Source organism: Nerophis lumbriciformis, linkage group LG08 (genome assembly GCF_033978685.3).
Source record: "Nerophis lumbriciformis linkage group LG08, RoL_Nlum_v2.1, whole genome shotgun sequence".
Taxonomy (NCBI): Eukaryota; Metazoa; Chordata; class Actinopteri; order Syngnathiformes; family Syngnathidae; genus Nerophis; species Nerophis lumbriciformis.
Window position 1 is genome coordinate 26,464,215 of NC_084555.2, and position 17,909 is coordinate 26,482,123.

General features: G+C 42.1%; 1 protein-coding gene across 2 annotated transcripts in view; it reads left to right on the plus strand.

Annotated features, from left to right (window-relative positions):
* Window positions 1-17,909, plus strand: part of runx3 (RUNX family transcription factor 3) — a 118,252-nt gene that overhangs the window by 79,566 nt on the left and 20,777 nt on the right. For both annotated transcript variants that reach the window (XM_061968548.2, XM_061968549.2), the window contains exon 5: window positions 2,602-2,745. In XM_061968548.2, coding sequence (XP_061824532.1) covers window positions 2,602-2,745 — 144 coding nt within the window. The remainder of the gene's footprint in view (window positions 1-2,601; window positions 2,746-17,909) is intronic.

Sequence of the window (17,909 nt, forward strand, 5' to 3'; positions counted from 1 at the left end):
AATTTGTTCCCAGAATTTGTAACTATGACAAAAGAAATAGACCAACAAAAATGTCCACTGCAGTGGACGCTTGTGTTTTGCACAAAAGGGCTATTTCTTCCTAAATGTTTAACTTTGACGAAAAAAATGGACCAAAAATAAATGTCCAAAGCAGAGGATGTGTTTTGCATAACCGGGCTATATTTTCCCGCGATTTGTAACGCTGACAAAATAGATGGAACAACAACAAATGTTCACTGCTTATGCTTTGCATAATAGGGCTAATTTGTTTCCAAAAATGTGTAGCTCTGACTAAATGAAGAGATAAAAAATAAGTCCAGTTCAGAAGACGCTTGTCTTTTGTGTAATGGGGTAATTCTTCCCTAAAATGTGTAAGTCCAACCAAAAAAAATAGGCCAAAAACAAATGTCCACTGCAGTGGACGCTTGTGTTTTGCGTAAAAGGGCTATTTTTTTGCAATTTGTAACTGACAAAATAAAGAAAACAAAAATAAATGTCCACTGCAGAGGATGCTTATGGTTTGTTTTATGAGGGCTAATTTGTTCCCAGAATTTGTAACTATGACAAAAGAAATAGACCAACAAAAAATGTCCACTGCAGTGGGCGCTTGTGTATTGCACAAAAGGCTATTTCTTCCTAAATGTTTAACTTTGACGAACAAAATGGACCAAAAATAAATGTCCAAAGAAGAGGATGTGTTTTGCATAACCGGGCTATATTTTCCCGCGATTTGTAACGCTGACAAAATAGATGGAACAACAACAAATGTTCACTGCTTATGCTTTGCATAATAGGGCTAATTTGTTTCCCAAAATGTGTTGCTCTGTCTAAATGAATAGATCAAAAATAAGTCCAGTTCAGAAGACGCTTGTCTTTTGTGTAATGGGGTTATTTTTACCTAAAATGTGTAACTCCAACCAAAACAATATGCCAAAGACAAATGTCCACTGCAGTGGACGCTTGTGTTTTGCGTAAAAAGGCTATATTTTTTTTTGTAATTTGCAACTCTGACAAAATAAAGAAAACAAAAACCAATGGTCACTGCAGAGGATGCTTATGGTTTGTGTATTAGGGCTAATTTGTTCCCAGAATGTGTAACTATGACACAAGAAATAGACCAAAAACAAATGTCCACTACAGAGGACGCTGGTTCTCTGTAGGACATACATACTGCAAAGTGTTTCCAGACGTTGTTATAGCTCCTGCAGAACTCCTTCCATTTTACTTTCCTTTTACTTGCATCCATAATGTGTTTTAGGGAGTGTGTTCACAGCATGTTCCAAGGCACAGGGTAGGAGGTGGAATCACATCCCAAAAAACAAACAGAACTGCTGTGTCTGCTCAGACAGATGAGTCATTAGTGAGTCTATCTTTTACACGCACACGCAGTCACACACACACACACACACACACACACACACACACACACACACACACACACACACACACACACACACACTCTTTGTTGTTGAAGTGTTTGAGGCCTGAAAAGAATCATAGTTTTCATCTCTTCACTTCAGATACTGTTATCTCATCACACACACCCGTGTAGCCTGTGTTTGTGTGTGTGTGTGTGTGTTGACGTGTGTTGGGGGGAGAGAGGGTGTGACAGAGTTAGACATTTCTATATTGCTGGATGGAGGGGAAACAGTGGGCACTACCAAATGGACAGAGCGGTAAACGAAAGGAAACTTTACCCATGGGTCAGCCTCCAAGTGAAGATATATTGCCCATGGGTCAGTGGAGAGAAAGGACGGGCAAAATCCATATTGGTCCGTCTGCCTTGCCCCCTTTATATAGTGATAAAATATTCAAATCCAGCCATTACTTCACATTAGGGTAGTCTGCAGAGATGCCAAGGAGAAAACCACAGAATGTATACATGCGAGTTCACACACACAGTTTTGGTGCATTGATAGTTACATTAAAATCTCTTCCTCCCATTAGAGGGACTAAACCTCATCCGGACTCGGACATTTAAGGTGTGTCCACATAAATGTAAAGTGTGTGGTGTGCGTACATGTCAGCGGACATGTGAGAGTCTACATAAAAGCCATGATAAGAGTTGTATTTATTGTTCTTATACAAGGGGCTATGTAAAGATGAAGAAGGTGCTAATAAATGACAAAATACTGATGACTGCAGCCGCTCTATCTGGGCGTTTCCTTTTGACTAAGTGCTGTGTCAGTCAAACTTGAGCATATGTGCTTTGTCTGAGGATTGAGGGAAAACAGCATTCCGCTAGTAATTATTTCCAAGCACTTTTTTTGCTGCTGTTATCAAGGGGTGACGAGGCAGCAGGTGCAGCTTGGGTATCATGTATTTCAAGGTCTGCCGGCAATGTGAATAATATTTTTGTGCTGGGAGGTTGAAAACACGGTGACATTGTCTCACAACACCCCCCCCCCCCCCCCCCCCCCCCCCCCCCCCCCCCCCACCACCACCACCACCACCACCACATAACGGCATCCAGCGTTGGCTTTGTGTGAATTACACAACTGTCCTCAAGCATGCACACACAAGAGCATTTTAACGTAAATATAAAGGAAAGAACACGTTTCTTATTGACTTTTTTTCCCCACCGTTATCCATGTATTTCAGGGCACAGAGTGAAGATGGAGGATTCCCAGAAGCAATTTTCGGAAAGGCTGTCAGAGATCGAACGCTACCAGCGGACCATGAGGATAGGTCCAGTCAACAATAATCCTCGGCCCCTTCCTCAAAGCCACCTCAGCACCACACCAGGTAAGCCCCACTGTAGTCAAACTGACACAAAAACTGACGGTATGGTTCAACGGATCTGTGTCAGCTATGTAAATAGTGGAACATTGCAAACAAATTCAACACAGGTGTATGACACGGTCAATAAGGTGACACTTTAGATGACCTGACAACCTGATGACCTAATGAGAGGATTGCGTCACTTACGTGAATAAGGAGCGCAATCAATTCGGCATGTCTTTATTCATGACCGTGCACAATATGCTGATCATCAAAATGCCCACAATACTGGGAAGAGAAAAGGCAAATTGAAGTATTTTGCATGCGTGGTGTGATTTATCAAGACTCAAACTTATGCGGGATCTGTTTTGCATCTATATTTAGTACATCTAGAAAGGATGTGCAAACTGGCAGTTGCAAAGAAATAACCATACTTGCCAACCTTGAGACCTCCGATTTGGGGAGGTGTGGGGGGGTGGGGCGGGGGCGTGTTTGGGGGCGTGGTTAAGAGGGGAGGAGTATATTTACAGCTAGAATTCACCAAGTCAAGTATTTCCTATATATATATATATATAAGAAATACTTGACTTTCAGTGAATTCTAACTATATATATATATATATATATATATATATATATATATATATATATATATATATAAATAAGAGACATTTTTGAATTTCAGTGTTTATTTATTTACACATATACACACACATAACACTCATCTACTCATTGTTGATTTAAGGGTTGAATTGTCCATCCTTGTTCTATTCTCTATCACTATTTTTCGAACCATGCTGAAGACCCTCTCTGATGATGCATTCTGCTTCGTCTCCTTGTTGTGTGCGCAGTTGTGCACTGCACTCTCTAAAAGTCTTAGATGTTATTGTCACATATGCATGTACAGTTGATGGCAGTATTGTCCTGTTTAAGAGTGTCACAACATTGCTGTTTACGGCAGACGAACTGCTTTACGGTAGACGAAAACGTGACTGCTGTTGTTGTGTGTTGTTGCCGCGCTGGGAGGGCGTTAATGAAACTGCCTAACAATAAAACCACATAGGAAACCAAGAACTCGCCCTCGATCATTCTACAGTTATAACGTGATTGGGCAGGCATGCTGTTTATATCGTGGGAAAGCGGACGTAAAAACAGGCTGTCGACACGTCACTCAGGTCCGCATGGAGCTGGAGGGGGCGTGGCCTCCAGCTCCGCCTGAATTTCGGGAGATTTTCGGGAGAACATTTGTCCCAGGAGGTTTTCGGGAGAGGCGCTGAATTTCGGGAGTCTCCCGGAAAATCCGGGAGGGTTGGCAAGTATGGAAATAACTGTGAGAAAGGAGGCAATTATCCTGCAGCTCTGTCCTACATATGCTTGTCAACATATATGAACTGTCAAATATTAGACATATTTTCTATCAGCAACATCATTTTATAATTTTATAGCTGCTGGATAACTTAAGGGGCTGATTAAAACAAATTAAATTGATGTGTTTTGGTGTGTGCAGAGCAGACATTATTTTAATGAAATTTTTTTTGTCAACACTATTTAAAAAGAACACTGCAATTTCCATTTTCTTGCACCTGGAGCCCATTTTCAGCACACTGGAAAAGTGGGTTTCCTTGTAGATGCCCTGCAGGACTGCTTCTTAAATGCAGATAATGAGTGGTACATGTCTGCTACATGTTTGAAAACATAACAGAATGTCACAGGAAGGAGCATGATAACATGAATGTGCAATACATGATTATCTCCGCGGTACAAGCTGCTTAGTGCACGTTAAAAACGTAACATAAATAGGTGGATCTGCACCATTTTGCACTTATTGAGAATTGTACACGCAGTCTTAGTAGATCACACGGAACATGCCCACTAATATAAATGTTATAGTTTGCACACACTGTTTAGCGTGTGGTATTTGGATCTTAATGGATCAGGTCCTATTAAAATCCTGAATTATGTTATTTTCACTCACAAGATGAAAAAAATTGCAAAATACTGAATTAAAATCTGTGGAAAAATGTGATTCCGTTTTGGATCAGACACACCAGTGGCGTGCGTAATATAGCTTTTTCGCCTCTGTGGATGCGGTGGTTTTCACCGAGGCAGTCCGACTGAGTGCTGCTTGAGTGATTGTTTGTGCTTCGTGTTTGAGTCGTCACGTCACGTGCAACAAAGGTATTGAAAATAAAAAATAATTTTACGTGAATCGATAACCGGTAGTACTAATGGAATTTGGTCCTTGCCTTTAAAACAGTGGTTCTTAACCTTGTTGGAGGTACCAAACCCCACCAGTTTCATATGCGCATTCACTGAACCCTTCTTTAGCGAAAAATAAAATGTTGTGTTTTTTTTTCAAATTCAAGACAAAGTTATATGTTTTTGGTAACACTTAAGTATGGGGAACATATTCTAAGTAACAAAGACTTAATTTAGAGTTTTTTGGACACTCGGGGAACATATTCTAAGTAACAAAGACTTAATTTAGAGTTATTTGGTTAGGGTTAGGGGGTTATGGCCAGGGTTAGAGGGTTAGGGTTATAATAAGGCCATGCCGAATAAGGCATTAATAAGTACTTAATAATGACTAGTTAAGAGCCAATATGTTACTAATTTGCATGTTAATAAGCAACTAATTAATGGTGAATATGTTCCCCATACTAAAGTGTTACCATGTTTTTTTACTGGTGCACAAAATGAACCGTGCATGAACATCACCTTGTTCAAAGAACAAAACCAACACAGTGCATAAAATCACAACAAATTACACACCTGGAAATCAGTCTGACTTCTGCTGTTGCCGTATCCGTAATACGCCGATAGGGAGAAGTTTTTATTTACACGATGAGTCCGGTGTGTTTTAACCTCCGCCGAACCCCTGAGCCCGACTCACCGAACCCCTAGGGTTCGATCGAACCCAGGTTAAGAACCACTGCTTTAAAAGTAACGATTTCCGTACCCATCCCAATGCTCCCTAACGTCTTGTGCTTGGCAATGGGTTAACAGCCTGGACTTTTAGCCTACTCGGTAGCGCTGCTCGACTCCTATTCGGAGGGTATGTGTGGCGATGGGGTTGAGGCCGTGGTACTACCCAAGCAAGGGAAAGTACAGTAGTTTCCTTGGTATGTAGCTGACCTAAGTGACAAAGTGAAATTAGACACGCAGCAGAACATAAAAAGCCTTCACCGTTCTGTACCCCAAATCTGAAAATGTCGGTTGTCATAATAGCTCGGTCCCCATATGGCCTGTGTCGGGGGTATCTGAGGCTCTACAGCGCGTAGAGAGGCAATGCTGCCAACCCCAACTTGGCGTGGGCGCTGAAGTTGGCCCTCCCCACTCCACACACGACAGCCTCAAGAATGTAACAGCAGTCCGCTACCTTGGCAATCACGTCACTCTCAGACGGGCTGAAAACCAGGGGGTGTGTGCAAGGGGGCAAAGGGGTTGACGGGCAGACTTAGGTGGTGCGATGTGTGTATATGCTGTCAACAGCTGCGTGGGTGATGCTGGAAGTGAAGATGAGTGTTCGGTCTCTGTCATATGTCAGAGGCTTTTTAACAGGATGCCACGTCTGGACTCCAGCAGACTAAACACACACCGTTTGCTCTCCTCCTCCCACCCACTCTTTAGTTCTCATGCTGGCTAATGAATCTCATTACCTTTGTATCAGCATGTTGCTGTGTACGGTGGCGCTTGTGTGGGAGCGCGGGGCCGTGTGTGGGCGGAGTCCTATCAGTGTGTATCACAAGTGTGTGGCCTTGTGCTCAGCTTTGCACTGACTCACCAGCATGGACCTACAGTATCTACCAGCTGACCACCACTAAAACAAAGACTTTTATGCAGCTCCCACATGTACCCGGACGCATTGTTGATATTAATCCACATCCTTTGCACAGCCTGTACCGTACAGACAACATGAAAACAGCTAGTAACTTGATATGATGACAATAAACAGTACGGAGAGGTTATCATATTTTGGTTATCACCCTTCCTGGAGGTGCCATTGTATGACATACAGCTTGAAAACATCTTGGCCTTTACACATTGTATAGGATGATTGTGATATCCCTACTTTCCATTGAACTGAACCTTTTTTTTTTTTTTTCAAAATAATACAACATTTATTTGTATTGTCACAGATTAAAATCTGATTAAAATGTCAGTTGTTGACAAACATTTCACTTTTAGAGCCTTCTTTTCAAAGAGGACTTTTTTGCAAATAGTCGTCATTCTTCCTATTCAACATGTGTGCCCTCTAAATAGGAAAATAACTACCGTATTTTACGGACAAAAAGCCGCTACTTTTTTCCTACCCTTTGCACCCTGCGGTTTATAAAACGGTGCGGCTAATTTATGGATTTTTCTTCGTAAATGACCATAATGTTTTGTATTTAAAAAAACAGTTTTCATAAAACAAAGACGGAGACACTGAAAGGGTGTTTGTGTTTGTGCTATGGCGCCATTTGTCGGATGAATTTGTTCACTGCCGGTGCTGGTGGTTGAACGTCTAGTATTTCCTTCTCCTTGAACTGGAGGTACAAATGCCGTTCCGCCTACTAGTCGTCCATAGCGCTTCTACTCGTTTGGATTCTTCATTCATCAATGTTTGTAAATTTTACAATATGTCGAAAACAATTCACACTTACTAAACCGTCACATGTATGATAGTAGTGTTTTCATGTGTATTTGTACGTGCTATCCTAACGTGATCAAGATAGCGTCATTAGCATTAGCTAATATGCTAACACGTTTACAAGCGTCTGGTGTTATTAACTTACAATGGCATTCTTTTCGTATTGTTACAGCTTCCCAAAATACTCAGTAAACTCTCCAAGACGTCACCGTGGAGTCATTGAGTTTGTTTAGCTGATTGGAGAGCTAGGTTCCGTAGCTAGCATGACGATGACTTCCGTTTTGTTTGATTTGATATTTATTTTTCCAGGCAATGCAGATAAACACAATCACTTAAAGGGCGATAGATACACCTTTGGGTGGCACGCATGCTCCCAAACAATGGTTTGTTCAAAGAATCACAAACTCTCTAAACGTCACAGTCACTTGTTTGTCCACTGTCGTCCACAAGTTGCAGACATTCTCCATGTATGTTTTATGTTTAAAAAGTGTTTGTCCCTCTTAAACATTCATTTATGGTCCAGCATACTTACGGTCGCATGTTAGGAGCATTTGTGAACTGTTGAGAGTGATCTGTAGCGGTAATTTTTGATGATAAATGAGAGCCGATGAGAGAGTGTCTCTGTCAATAAATTTGACATTATGTTCTGAACTGCCTTACACAAGAAAGCTTATATCAATAAATAAATATATTTAAACAAGGAAGAAAATGTTTTTACAGTGGAACCTCGATTTACAATCTTAATTGGTTCTCGAGCATGGTTCACAAACCGAAAAGTTTGTATAGTGAAGCAGAGTTCCCCATAATAATAAATGTAAACATAAAAAAATGGTTAAAGCCTTGACAAAAGTCCCTATTTTAGTTAAAAAAAAAAAAATTGCACACCTTGAAGACACTATGTGTGATGAATGATGATATATATATTTATCAAATCCACATAACAAGGGGTTAAAGGCTTAACAATCCCTTTTTAATCCAAATCAACACGCACACATACACAAAAGTATTTTTGGTGCGCTCCAAAACCAACATGTTGCTACAACAAAAAACAGATGAAGGAAAATCATTCGAAGTAGCGTCTGCAAACAATTGTGGCATTGTTAAAAGTTTCACATTGATGAACGAGCAGTGGCTTTATGAAGTCGCTGCTAGCGTTAGCACAAACTAGCACTGTGAGGCGATCCTTAATCAGGTTGTGTCCCGGTAGTGCTCTCCCCTTCGCTGTAATAAAGGTGCACTCTGGCAGAGTTTTCCGTCTCATCACAATTAAAGACTTGCTGCGGAACAAACCCCCTTCGCTGATAAAATCCTCGAAGTGAAGGTGCCACAAGCTAACGAGCTAAAACACAAGCTCAAAGCGGTTGTCTGGCAACCCGAAGCTTTCAGCGAGACTGTGATAGTTTGGACACATTTAAAGCATTTCTGATCCCACAAAGTGATCTCTAAGACGGCTGACACAGCTCAGATCAGCGCAAGGTACGACAATTGTGGAAATAAACTCGTCAGAAGCGCTAGTCCCCGTCGAAACTCTTTGAAATGGCCGCACCAGTGTTCACAGGATGCAAACAGGTTGTGACGTCGTGGAAGGCATTCTTTTAGGGGCATGCAAAATGAATGAATGAACGAAGCGTTCGTACAACATGGTTCACACAGAGGCATATTAGGCGCGATGTGAAGGTTCGTAAACTAAAAAGGTCGCCGATCGAGGCGTTTGTAAATGGAGCTTCCACTTTATAGACCATTGCCCAGTAGACAAGAAAAGGAAGTCGGTCTGAGGTACGTGGGAGAACAACATTTGAGCAATGAAGAATGTGCAAAAATCAGCATCCTTGTCCTGTAATGTGGATGTGCAGAATTCCTGTGTGTGTGAATGCACCGTATACATTACTTGCAAGACGTTACTTGCACAATACCACCTTGAAGCACCCGTTGCAGGTGGCATTCATGTAGCAATCAAATGACTTACTTTGTTTTGGGGGGGTCTGGTTACTACCGTAGCCGTTATGCAACTTCGTTTCGGCACCCATCCCTATCAAGGTGAGACAGAAGGCAGCAGCGTTGTGTTTTTTTTTTTACCTCGCACAGTATTAGCATTTGAAAAAAAATGTAGTCGACAAAACACATTAACCTCATTTGAACCTAACAGGGAGGAGAAAGGCCTTCACGGAAGAGCTGCCAATGGCTGGAGGCCATTTACGAGTGTGTGTGTCAGAGACGGAGAAAGGGAAGGGCTGTGAAAACCACACACCTTAATATGTGGTATTAGCATCACGACGGCGTACCGCAAGGCAAGCACTGTAAAATAATTAAATAACAGGCCTCCCACCTTTGGATAAGTCAATGAATTCTGAGTGTAAATGAGCGTCAAGCACAGACATCCAGTATGTGAAGGATTCCTGCACAGACAGTTACATGGCAACATTACAAGCTCAAACAAAGCAGGCCTGTTTTAATAAAGCACATGAAGAGGAGGTGTTTACACATAAACAGCAGACACAAACGCTGCCAGACACCGTCGTAATTTGCCAAAAAATTTTAATCCTGTTTGTCTGAGTCCGTCAACATGTTACGGTTTCCACCTCGCTATTACATAAAGGTGTTTTCTATTCCTCCGCGGCAGAATAAGATAACACAGTGTCATCTCCTCCCGTGAAATAGTGTCTCACTTTTGTTGTCAGCGGGACGCCTCTCCAGACATGCGTTTAACACACAGATGACTGTCTTAGAGGCCCGCTGGACTGACTACACAAACACACACACTCTCACACACAGTTGAGCGGCGGTAACGCAAGTTGTGCGCAAGTGTCCCAGACAGACAGGGTAATTAAGAGCTCATTACAGTGCATGCAGTAACAGGATTCCTGCACCTTGGCAGACGGTGCGTTCACTGCTTGTTTTTGTTCTTTTGTGGTTAAAGGTAAGTCTGCTAGACATGTAGATCATTCCCAGCAATACGCGCAGGGAGTGTGCGTGCGTGTGTGTGTGCGTGCGTGTGTGTGTGTGTGTGTGTGTGTGTGTGTGTGTGTGTGTGTGTGTGTGTGTGTGTGTGTGTGTGTGTGTGTGTGTGTGTGTGCGCGTGTGTGTGTGTGTGTGTGTGTGTGTGTGTGTGTGTGTGTGTGTGTGTGTGTGTGTGTGTGTGTGTGTGTGTGTGCGGTTTCGAATTCATGGTTTGACTCGTGCAGTCAAGCTGATCCAACACTCAAGAGATCTAATTTGTTATTCCAGGTTTCTTTAGTAAATGTCTGTGGGTGGCAGCTTGCTGTCTTCCTGTTGTACAGAAAGGGTTGATCATCCAAAATCCAACATGTGGCCTCGCACTTAGTATGTCATAATGTAACATTAAGGCAGCCCTTCTGAAATGGTGGGGCGGACCGCCCTGGGGGGGGGGGGGTTTGGGGGGGGGGGGGGGGGGGGGCGTGGTGCGATGCCAGCTTTTTTTGCCAAACCAGAAGATATGATGACGCATGTATGTCGCACTCGGCTTCAATGTAACCACAGTGGGAGACAAGGAAAGACCGGAGTGTTTTGCAGAGGTATAGTGGTAACAATTTTATGGACACATTACACTATGTATAGTCACGGTGGATAAATATTTGAGGAGCACTGCATTAAAGGCCTACTGAAATGCGATTTTCTTATTTAAACGGGGATAGCAGGTCATGTGTCATACTTGATCATTTTGCGATATTGCCATATTTTTGCTGAAAGGAATTAGTAGAGAACATCGACGATAAAGTTCGCAACTTTTGGTCGCTGATAAAAAAGCCTTGCCTGTACCGGAAGTAGCAGACAATATGCGCGTGACGTCACAGGTTGTGGAGCTCCTCACATCTGCACATTGTTTACAATCATGGCCACCAGCAGCGAGAGCGATTCGGACCGAGAAAGCGACGATTTCCCCATTAATTTGAGCGAGGATGAAAGATTTGTGGATGAGGAAAGTGAGAGTGAAGGACTCGAGGGCAGTGGGAGCGATTCAGATAGGTAAGATGCTGTGAGAGGTGGGTGGGACCTGATATTCAGCTGGGAATGACTAAAACAGTAAATAAACACAACACATATATATACTCTATTAGCCACAACACAACCAGGCTTATATTTAATATGCCACAAATTAATCCCGCATAACAAACACCACCCCACTCCCGTCCATATAACCCGCCAATACAACTCAAACACCTGCACAACACACTCAATCCCACAGCCCAAAGTACTGTTCACCTCCCCAAAGTTCATACAGCACATATATTTCCCCAAAGTCCCCAAAGTTACGTACGTGACATGCACATAGCGGCACGCACGTACGGGCAAGCGATCAAATGTTTGGAAGCCGCAGCTGCATGCGTTCCCACGGTACCGCGTCTGCGTATCCAACTCAAAGTCCTCCTGGTAAGAGTCTCTGTTGTCCCAGTTCTCCACAGGCCAATGGTAAAGCTTGACTGTCATCTTTCGGGATTGTAAACAATGAAACACCGGCTGTGTTATCCGGCACAACAGTCAGGGGGTGCATTCTACGGCGGGGGTGCATTATCCGGCACAAAACCTGACGCAATACACCGCTTCCAACCTAAAGCTTACTTCTTCGCTGTCTCCATTGTTCATTGAACAAATTGCAAAAGATTCACCAACACAAATGTCCAGAATACTGTGGAATTTTGCGATGAAAACAGACGACTTAATAGCTGGCCACCATGCTGTCCCAAAATGTCCTCTACAATCCGTGACGTCACGCGCAGGCGTCATCATACCGAGACGTTTTCAGCAGGATATTTCGCGCAAAATTTAAAATTGCACTTTAGTAAGCTAACCCGGCCGTATTGGCATGTGTTGCAATGTTAAGATTTCATCATTGATATATAAACTATCAGACTGCGTGGTCGGTAGTAGTGGGTTTCAGTAGGCCTTTAAGGTAACAACCATCATTTGGATATTGAATTTTATTGGAATAATAGTTTGTCATGGGCATGTCTATAAAATATGTTGGCCCACCCTGGACACTTCTACTGTTGAGTTAGCACTTGCTCCTACTGATTATCAAATGCACATTGTGTACACAGTTGGGGGTCCCCCTCACTTTTGTGAATAATATGCACATCACTGAAATAAAGTTTAAAAGGAAAATGCTATACAGAATTGCTATGCAAAGGAAGTGTGAGATAATTCTCATGTTGCCTGATTTGTGTTCAATTTTACTTGATGTTTTTAAACATTTGTATTTAGTACAATAGTACAATAAAATACAAATGTATATACATTTGTATTTCAATTAAAGGTGGGAAGCTTTTGCCTCATCATGATTTGATTTGATTCTGCTTCTTGGGGCGATGATTCGATTCAGACTTGATTCTCGATTCAACACAATTTTCGTAATATCTTATTTGGTATATTAACATTTAATACAACTTTTTCAAAACAGGTTACAGGTCACAAAAGCTACTCTTGGCTGCTGACATACAGTACGATTTATATGTTGGCCTAAAAAACGCCTTTTTACATTTTTTATTTTTTTTTGTATTTACAAAAATTACGGAATGTAAATGAATCTAACAAAAAAATAGAGCAACCCTAATTCCAACCCAATCCAAGCTTTACAATACTTAAGATAGAAATGTACAAAGTAATTGGAAAGACATACAAATACAATACTAAAAAAGGGAAAACCAAAAATGTATAAAAGCAGCAGTAACAATAAAATTAATAATTCCAACAATATCATATATATATATATATATATATATATATATATATATACTGTATATATTGTATAGACACTAGAGATGCGCGGTTTGCGGGCACAACTGCGGAGTCCGCGGATTATCCGCGGATCGGGCGGATGAAATTTTTAAAAATTAGATTTTATCCGCGGGTCGGGTCGGGTCGGGTCGGGCGATTGAAATAAAAAAAAATTAGATTTTAAATAGATTCAGGCGGGTGGCAGTTAAACCAATTCGGAAATATATATACAGAGTTAAATGTTGTTACCCACATACGAAAAACGAGCAGGCACCTGCTGCATATGCCACAACAGAAGAAAAAAAAAGAAAAGAGATGGACACTTTTACGGAGCGGAGAAGGGACGCCTCGCCGGGGTCCGGGACCGAGGCCCCTTTCCCCCGAGAGGGCCCCACCGGGAGCCGTAGCTGAGGCGATCCGCGAGAAGGGCCCGACGCACGTCCAGGGTCACTACCGCGCCCACCGCACCGACACCCCGCCTCGTCCGCCTTCGCCGCGGCCGGCGTCACGCGCAGCAGGTAAGCAGCTTACCTGCCCGCCACCCCCGTGGCCGGGGGCTCGTAACAGGGGTCACTCCGCGCGCTCCGCCCGCGCAGCTTACCTGCCCGCCACCCCTGTTGCCGGGGGCGCGTAACAGGGGTCACTCCGCGCGCAGTGCGCTCACGAAAGGGGTGGGGCTCACCCTGGTTGATATAGACAGCAGCTAGGACGGTGGCCATGGAAGTTGGAACCCGCTAAGGAGTGTGTAACAACCCACCTGCCGAATCAACTAGCGCTGAAAATGGATGGCGCTGGAGCGTCGGGCCCATACCCGGCCGTCGCCGGCAGCGAGACGCGCTTGGAGGTGCGCTCAACGCGGCTCCCATATGATTGCGCACTGGTGTGCGTCTGGGTCGTGACAGCGTGGCACGCGAAAGTCTGTGCTGCATTGGATCAGTCTCCTTTCTTTAACAGGCAAAAGCTTTATAACCTCACCATACCTGCCAACTTTTGAAATCAGAAAAACCTAGTAGCCAGGGTCCAAGGGCCGCAGGCCCCGGTAGGTCCAGGACAAAGTCCTGGTGGAGGGTTCAGGGCTTCGCCCCCCGACGCAAAATGATTATTAGCATTCAGACAGGTTAAAATGTTGCTAAAACCATCACTTTTCTATCAGTCACAGTGACTTTTCAAAACAAAAATATTACAGCAAAAATCATATGGGTTGATTGGCATGTTTATTCTGTAAGCTAACTTCAATAGTTTGAAATTATTTTGACAGTTAATGCCAGTTATCCTGTCAACCTTTCACAAGACTTCAATTTGTTAATTGAAAGTATAAACAGTATAAACACTTTTTACAGTAAACAAATGGTAAAACAGTACTAAACAATTCCATTAAAAAAAAAATTGGTGTCATTATTAACTTTATGTCCAAGCTTGTATAATCTACTGCCTTGTTCAATTGTAAAAAATATTCTGTGCCTAAAATTCACATTTCTATCACAATTATCATACTGTAAACATGGTAAGCTAACTTCATTAAAATTAATAGTCCTGTCAATAGCATGGAATTACAATTCAAATGTAGTTTTTTTTGTAAGCCTTTCAAAAGAATTCAAAATATGAAAAATTAATGAAAATTAATTTAAGCCATCAGACACTTGAAAAGTGGCACATCACATCTCTAATGTAATCATTTGAACTTTTCAACAGAAATAGCACTGCAAAAATATTAAGGACATACTTCTGTATTTTGGTAGTTATGCTGTCAACATTTAACAAGATTTCTTCAACTTGGACTTGAAAGCATAAATGGTATAAACACTTTTAACAGTATGTCGTGCTGTGAAATACAGCCGACAGGATTGCGCACCAAACACGAAGCAAGGCCAAAGCGCTTGCATGGTGCAGGAGAACAAAGGACTTCTTTCATTTAAGGTTTGTGATAAACCATCAAACTCATTCGTTAAAAGGACTCTATAGTAATATAAAGCGAATTTTTCTGGACATTATCATGCAAGAAAAGTTTATTTTTGGGACCGCGATCACCGCGTAATGATTTTTAAGGGTTGCATTACAAACATTTAACTGTCCCATGTGATCAGCCAGTGCGATTGGAAGTCCATGCTCAATTATTGCCTCCGTAAATAAAACTTCGGCATTTATCACATCCAAAGAATCTGTTTGGGCGACGAAAAACGTTGAAAGTTTTCCACTTGTATCGCTAGCAACGGCATTAGACTTGTGTTTTTTTGTCCCAACGTGGTCTTTTACATCGCTAATTCCTCCGTGTCCGATCGAAAAATCTTGTCTGCACAAGGTGCAATTCGCGTAGTTTTCACCCTTCGTTTTTTTTTTAATTAATGAAAAACCTTATTTTTTATCACTGCAACCGTAACCCGGAATAGGTTGATGAAAACCGTACGAATTACGGGAAAACCGGAGTAGTTGGCAGGTATGCCTCACTAATGCCTTGCATCGTCTATATTAGATATATAACAACGGGCGGGTGCGGGCGGATGGCGGGCGGGTGCAGTTCTGATCAAACGTTACATCGGGTGGATGGCGGATGGTTGACGACTTTCTGATGCGGTTGCGGATGAAATAATTGCCTATCCGCGCATCTCTAATAGACACACACACACACACACATATATATGTATATATATATATATATATATATATATATATATATATATATATATATATATATATATATATATATATATATAGTATACACACACATATATATATATAATAAACATACATATGTATAGTATAGTATAGATGTACAGTATATACTGTACATATACACATGTATATGTGTGTGTATATATATACATATATATATATATATATATATATATATATATATATATATATATATATATATATATATATATATATGTATACATATACATATATATATATATATATATATATATATATATATATATATATATATATATATATATATATATATATATATATATATATATATATATATATATATATATTGCCCGGTCCCCCAGTCAAATTCTTTAAACCCAATGTGGCCCCTGAGTCAAAAAGTTTGGGGACCACTGGTATAAGACATTTAAAGTATACAGACACTAACTTAATGCATCCCAGCGTGGTCGGTATTCTGATAAATTAGTCTCAGCGTTTAATACTCGACGGTATACAAAAACCGGGTAAAATGTTCATCAAAAAACAGATCAGATAAGTGGGGTGTATGAAAATCCTGCGAGTGCGTGCGTGCGTGTGTGTTCCTCTTAGATACGGTCAAGTCAGCTGCTTCGATAATAATGTTTTTCACTGAATCAATAAAATCAGCAAAAAAATCTTTATCAACTTTTTAATATTCTTAACTATTTAATGTTGCACGTTATATTGAATCCATTAGTGACACTTCCCTTGAATGTTAGATTCCCCGACTATGACATCTGCTGTTGGGTAAGTCCAAGCTGTTGGTGAAAATCCTGTCTGATGGCAGACCAGCCATGCCCCCTCCTGCCTTGTCCACTGCGACCACAGTGTTTACTTCACATAAACAAGCTGGCCGGGCCCCCCCAGGTTCGAAGTGGCTCTGTGCTACCATCGCGGCCAAGAGTCTCAGACTAATTCCCACATTCAGAGTGACATGATCAGCCAATTAGGAGCACGAGCGGGACAGGAAATTTGCACCGTCAGGTAGCTGTGGCGTTGACTTTCAAGTGTTAGCCGTCACGCTGTAAGAAGATCGGTGCCAAACCTCAGCAGGAAGCGGGCCCTCCGAGGCCAACGCAACCAAACTAGCATCTGGACCGGTGCTTAAAACACTCCACTATTTACATAATATGGAGTTTAGTGCTTATGGTGCCTGCAATCTCTTGTGGTAAGAGCAATACTTAAAAAAAAAAAAGTTAGTTGCAAAAAAAACATGTTTGAAAAAGAGAAGTGAAATCAAGTTGTATTTTACAGCCCCCCTCTGTTTATGTAAGTTAATATTTCACTTTAGAGTTGGGCTGAGTTTTACATTTCAGCAATTACACAAACTACATGCACGCCATGAACAGTTTCTATTGAGTCTGGGGGGGGGGGGGGAAGTGCCATTGGGGGACAAGCCCTCGAAAAGAACCTAAAAAATTTTCAGCCCATGTGTTTGTTTTTGCTCGCGTTATAAGTGAGGGCTCAAAAGAAGTATCAGATGTCCGACATAGCCGAGCCAAGGCCGTGTTCCTTTGCGTCTCTAACACGCTTTCTTTTCTCTCCCCTCTCGTTGGCGTCTTTCTTTCTCGCTGGCTCGCGCTCTCACATTCTCTCCCTGTTGCGACGCCTAAGGCCTAAGTGAAACAGGAAGCCAGCACAAGGGCCGGCATTCACTGTTACTCAATGACACGCTTCATTGCGGCGGGCGCATTGCATATCTCGCAGGACCCCGAGTCACGAGGACGCCATTTTGGCTCAAAAGGTCTTCCCGGTCGTGGCTTTCATCTCCACATAAACTTCAAAAAGTGTCTCGTGTTTATTTACGTCCTCCTCAAGACTACACGGGCGCCTCGCCTGTACGCCGAGTATTAGTGATGCTTCCCGTTTCGGCCCCCTGCCTCACCCACTCCACTGGCTCCACCCAGGGGTGGGCCCTCCTATTAACAGGGGTAATCTGTGCTTCTGGTATTGACGTTGTCTGCCGGCCAATCAAAATATTTGAAGGAAATGTTTATTTTCTTGAGCAAATCACACCAGCTGCTTGCAAGTCTTTCTGAATAAGGCCATTTATACGTAAGAATTTGCCATTGTGAGCCGTAGTGCAGGACCTCTCAGTGCTGATTTGGTTCTTTACAGAGGAAGTCAAGGGGAAG